This window comes from Procambarus clarkii, chromosome 36 (genome assembly GCF_040958095.1).
Source record: "Procambarus clarkii isolate CNS0578487 chromosome 36, FALCON_Pclarkii_2.0, whole genome shotgun sequence".
NCBI classification, from domain to species: Eukaryota; Metazoa; Arthropoda; class Malacostraca; order Decapoda; family Cambaridae; genus Procambarus; species Procambarus clarkii.
Genome location: NC_091185.1, coordinates 40,429,689 through 40,433,619, shown reverse-complemented (window position 1 = coordinate 40,433,619; position 3,931 = coordinate 40,429,689). Strand labels below are relative to the sequence as shown.

At 54.4% G+C, this 3,931-nt stretch overlaps 1 protein-coding gene across 1 annotated transcript; it reads right to left on the bottom strand.

The window, feature by feature from the left end:
* Window positions 1–1,548: 1,548 nt before the first annotated feature.
* On the bottom strand, window positions 1,549–3,411 carry LOC138371782 (RNA-binding protein 14-like). Its single transcript, XM_069336806.1, has one exon. It carries the CDS (start codon window positions 3,409–3,411, stop codon window positions 1,549–1,551), a length of 1,863 nt encoding a protein of 620 aa, XP_069192907.1.
* Between the last annotated feature and the right edge of the window lie 520 nt (window positions 3,412–3,931).

The following is a 3,931-nucleotide window of genomic DNA, read 5'->3' as shown; positions in this document are numbered from 1 at the left end:
ATGGGGCAGATATTGACTGGTCAGGGTTGGTCCTATTGATCCTATTACGAGCGGGTCAGATCATATAGTGACATCCCTCCCACCTAATGGATGAAATGTGGCCGGCAGAGTCACTAAAATTTTTCACTTTTCTGAAACTGTGATAAAGGGGAGAGAAGAAATAAGGGGGAAGAGGGATGAACAAACCTCTGAGCTCAGAGAAGTTGGGTGGCTGCATATTCTTGGACTACCAGAAAGCCTTAGACACAGTACTCAACAAGAGACAAGGCTGTACACAAGGCTGAGACTCACAGGAGTGACACGGAAGGTACTGCAATGAGAGAAAGTTGACTTCTGCAACAGGAAACAAAATCATTAGGTGAGAGGAGAAACTACAGAGGGGGTAGGATGCCACAGTGGCGTTGCACAAGTATCGCTCTTGGGGCCAATCCTGTTCCTAATCTATGCGAACAACCTGTCAGAAGGGATTAATTCCTTCATCTCAATGCTTGCTTATGATGCCACACTTCTGAGGATCATAAATACAATAGAAAACTGCAATAGAATACAATAGAAGACTGCAACACAACTACAAAAGAACCTAATTGAAATAAAAATATTTCCCGTTAAGTGGCTACTAATGTTCAACTGTAGCAAGTGAAGAATATTAAGCTGAACACGGTCCCCTAGAAGAGCTCACTACACTGAGAGAGGCAGCCAGAGCCTCCTAGGAGAGCTCACTACACTGAGAGAGGCAGCCAGAGCCTCCTAGGAAGGCTCACTACACTGAGAGAGGCAACCAGAGCCTCCTAGGAGGGCTCACTACACTGAGAGAGGCAACCAGAGCCTCCTAGGAGGGCTCACTACACTGAGAGAAGCAGCCAGAGCCTCCTAGAAGGGCTCACTACACTGAGAGAGGCAGCCAGAGCCTCCTAGGAAGGCTCACTACACTGAGAGAGGCAACCAGAGCCTCCTAGGAGGGCTCATTACACTGAGAGAAGCAGCCAGAGCCTCCTAGGAGGGCTCACTACACTGAGAGAGGAAACCAGAGTCTCCTAGGAGGGCTCACTACACTGAGAGAGGAAACCAGAGTCTCCTAGGAGGGCTCACTACACTGAGAGAGGAAACGAGTGTCTCCTAGGAGGGCTCACTACACTGAGAGAAGCAGCCAGAGCTTCCTAGGAGGGCTCACTCCACTGAGAGAAGCAGCCAGAGCCTCCTAGGAGGGCTCACTACACTGAGAGAGGAAACCAGAGCCTCCTAGGAGGGCTCACTACACTGAGAGAGGCAGTCAGAGTCTCCTATTAGGGCTCACTACACTGAGAGAGTCAGCCAGAGCCCCCTAGCAGGGCTCAGGGGAGACTGAAGGGCTTAAAGAGAGCTCCCTGATGGCCGCGGCTCCCACCCCGCCAGTTGCTGGGAAATATTGCCTCGCTAAAAGCCTCGGGCTGCGGGAGAAATATTTTTTGAGCGATTAACGATCGCGATAATATTTTTACCTGTTCCCTGACGAGGATGTGATATCTTTTGACGGGATGCTCGATGATGAATGATATCGTTTGACCGGCCTCACGACGATGTATGATATCGTTTGACCGACCTCACGACGATGTATGATATCGTTTGACCAGCCGCGCGACGATGTATGATATCGTTGAGCGACCGTGCGACGATGTATGATATCGTTGAGCGACCGTGCGAAGTTGTATCATATCGTTTGACCGACCGCGCGAAGATGTATGATATCGTTTGATCCTCACGACGATATGATGTCGTTTGACCTTCATGATGATATAATACAGTGTGACCTGCTTCAAGAGGATATGGCATAAAGTGACCTGCTTCAGGAGGATATGGCATAGAGTGACCTGCTTCAAGAGAATATGGTATAGTGTGACCTGCTTCAAGAGTATATGGTATAGAGTGACCTGCTTCAAGAGGATATGGTATAGAGTGACCTGCTTCAAGAGGATATGGTATAGAGTGACCTGCTTCAAGAGGATATGGTATAGTGTGACCTGCTTCAAGAGTATATGGTATAGTGTGACCTGCTTCAAGAGGATATGGTATAGTGTGACCTGCTTCAAGAGGATATGGTATAGAGTGACCTGCTTCAAGAGTATATGGTATAGAGTGACCTGCTTCAAGAGGATATGGTATAGAGTGACCTGCTTCAAGAGGATATGGTATAGTGTGACCTGCTTCAAGAGGATATGGTATAGAGTGACCTGCTTCAAGAGTATATGGTATAGAGTGACCTGCTTCAAGAGGATATGGTATAGAGTGACCTGCTTCAAGAGGATATGGTATAGTGTGACCTGCTTCAAGAGTATATGGTATAGAGTGACCTGCTTCAAGAGGATATGGTATAGTGTGACCTGCTTCAAGAGGATATGGTATATGGAAGGACGCCGTAGCCTTGAAGAAAGCCACAGCCTGGAAGGACGCCGCCTCCTGGAAGGACGCCGCCGCCTGGATGGACGCCGCCGCCCGGAAGGACGCCGCAGCCTGGAAGGAGGCCACAGCCTGGAAGGACGCAGCAACCTGGAAGGACGCCGCAGCCTGGAAGGACGCTGCAGCCTGGAAGGGCGCCACAGCCTGGAAGGGCGCCACAGCCTGGAAGGACGCCGCTGCCTGGAAGGACGCCGCAGCCTGGAAGGAGGCCGCAGCCTGGAAGGACGCCGCAGCCTGGAAGGACGCCGCAGCCTTAAAGTACGCCGCAGCCTGGAAGGACGCCGCAGCCTGGAAGGACGCTGCAGCCTTAAAGTACGCCGCAGCCTGGAAGGACGCTGCAGCCTTAAAGTACGCCGCAGCCTGGAAGGACGCCGCAGCCTGGAAGGGCGCCACAGCCTGGAAGGACGCCGCAGCCTGGAAGGACGCCGCAGCCTGGAAGGACGCCGCAGCCTGGAAGGACGCCGCTGCCTGGAAGGACGCCGCAGCCTGGAAGGACGCCGCAGCCTGGAAGGGCGCCACAGCCTGAAAGGACGCCGCAGCCTGGAAGGACGCCGCTGCCTGGAAGGACGCCGCAGCCTGGAAGGACGCCGCTGCCTGGAAGGACGCCGCTGCCTGGAAGGACGCCGCAGCCTGGAAGGAGGCCACAGCCTGGAAGGACGCCGCAACCTGGAAGAACGCCGCAGCCTGGAAGGACGCCGCTGCCTGGAAGGACGCCGCAGCCTGGAAGGAGGCCACAGCCTGGAAGGACGCAGCAACCTGGAAGGACGCCGCAGCCTGGAAGGACGCTGCAGCCTGGAAGGGCGCCACAGCCTGGAAGGGCACCACAGCCTGGAAGGACGCCGCTGCCTGGAAGGACGCCGCAGCCTGGAAGGAGGCCGCAGCCTGGAAGGACGCCGCAGCCTGGAAGGACGCCGCAGCCTGGAAGGACGCCGCAGCCTGGAAGGACGCCGCAGCCTGGAAGGACGCCGCCGCCCCCATGTCATGTTTGCTGAAGTTTTAACGTCCTGAACATTCGCCTGACTCCCTTGGCCAGAGACCTTCTCGGCCTGGCCAGAGACCTTCTCGGTCTGGCCAGTAGGCCTCGGCCTTAGCTCCCTGGTCGAGGACCTGGGCCCCTTGGTCAGGGATCTGTGGCCCTGATCGAGGACCATGACGCCCTGGTCGAGGACCTGGGCGCCCTGGTAGCGGGTATACCGGTACAGGAAGATCAACAAAAAGGTCAAAATCGCCACAACAGGAATCCATTGTGGATTCCAATCCACGCCAGGTGTGCCGCCAACACCCCTACCTTCCACTACAGTCTGGTGGCTCCTTACGAAGGTCTTGGGACAAATAACCGCTACGTATCTTGTACCGTATAACTTATATTTTCCTTTAAAAAAATTGGTAAGTTTACCCGTAATAAGACATTAAAGGGTGACGGGGGTGAAAATATGTGGGTCGGGGTCCACAGCCTACGATCCGGCCGGGGGAGGGGTGAGGGGGTAGCATTATCTTC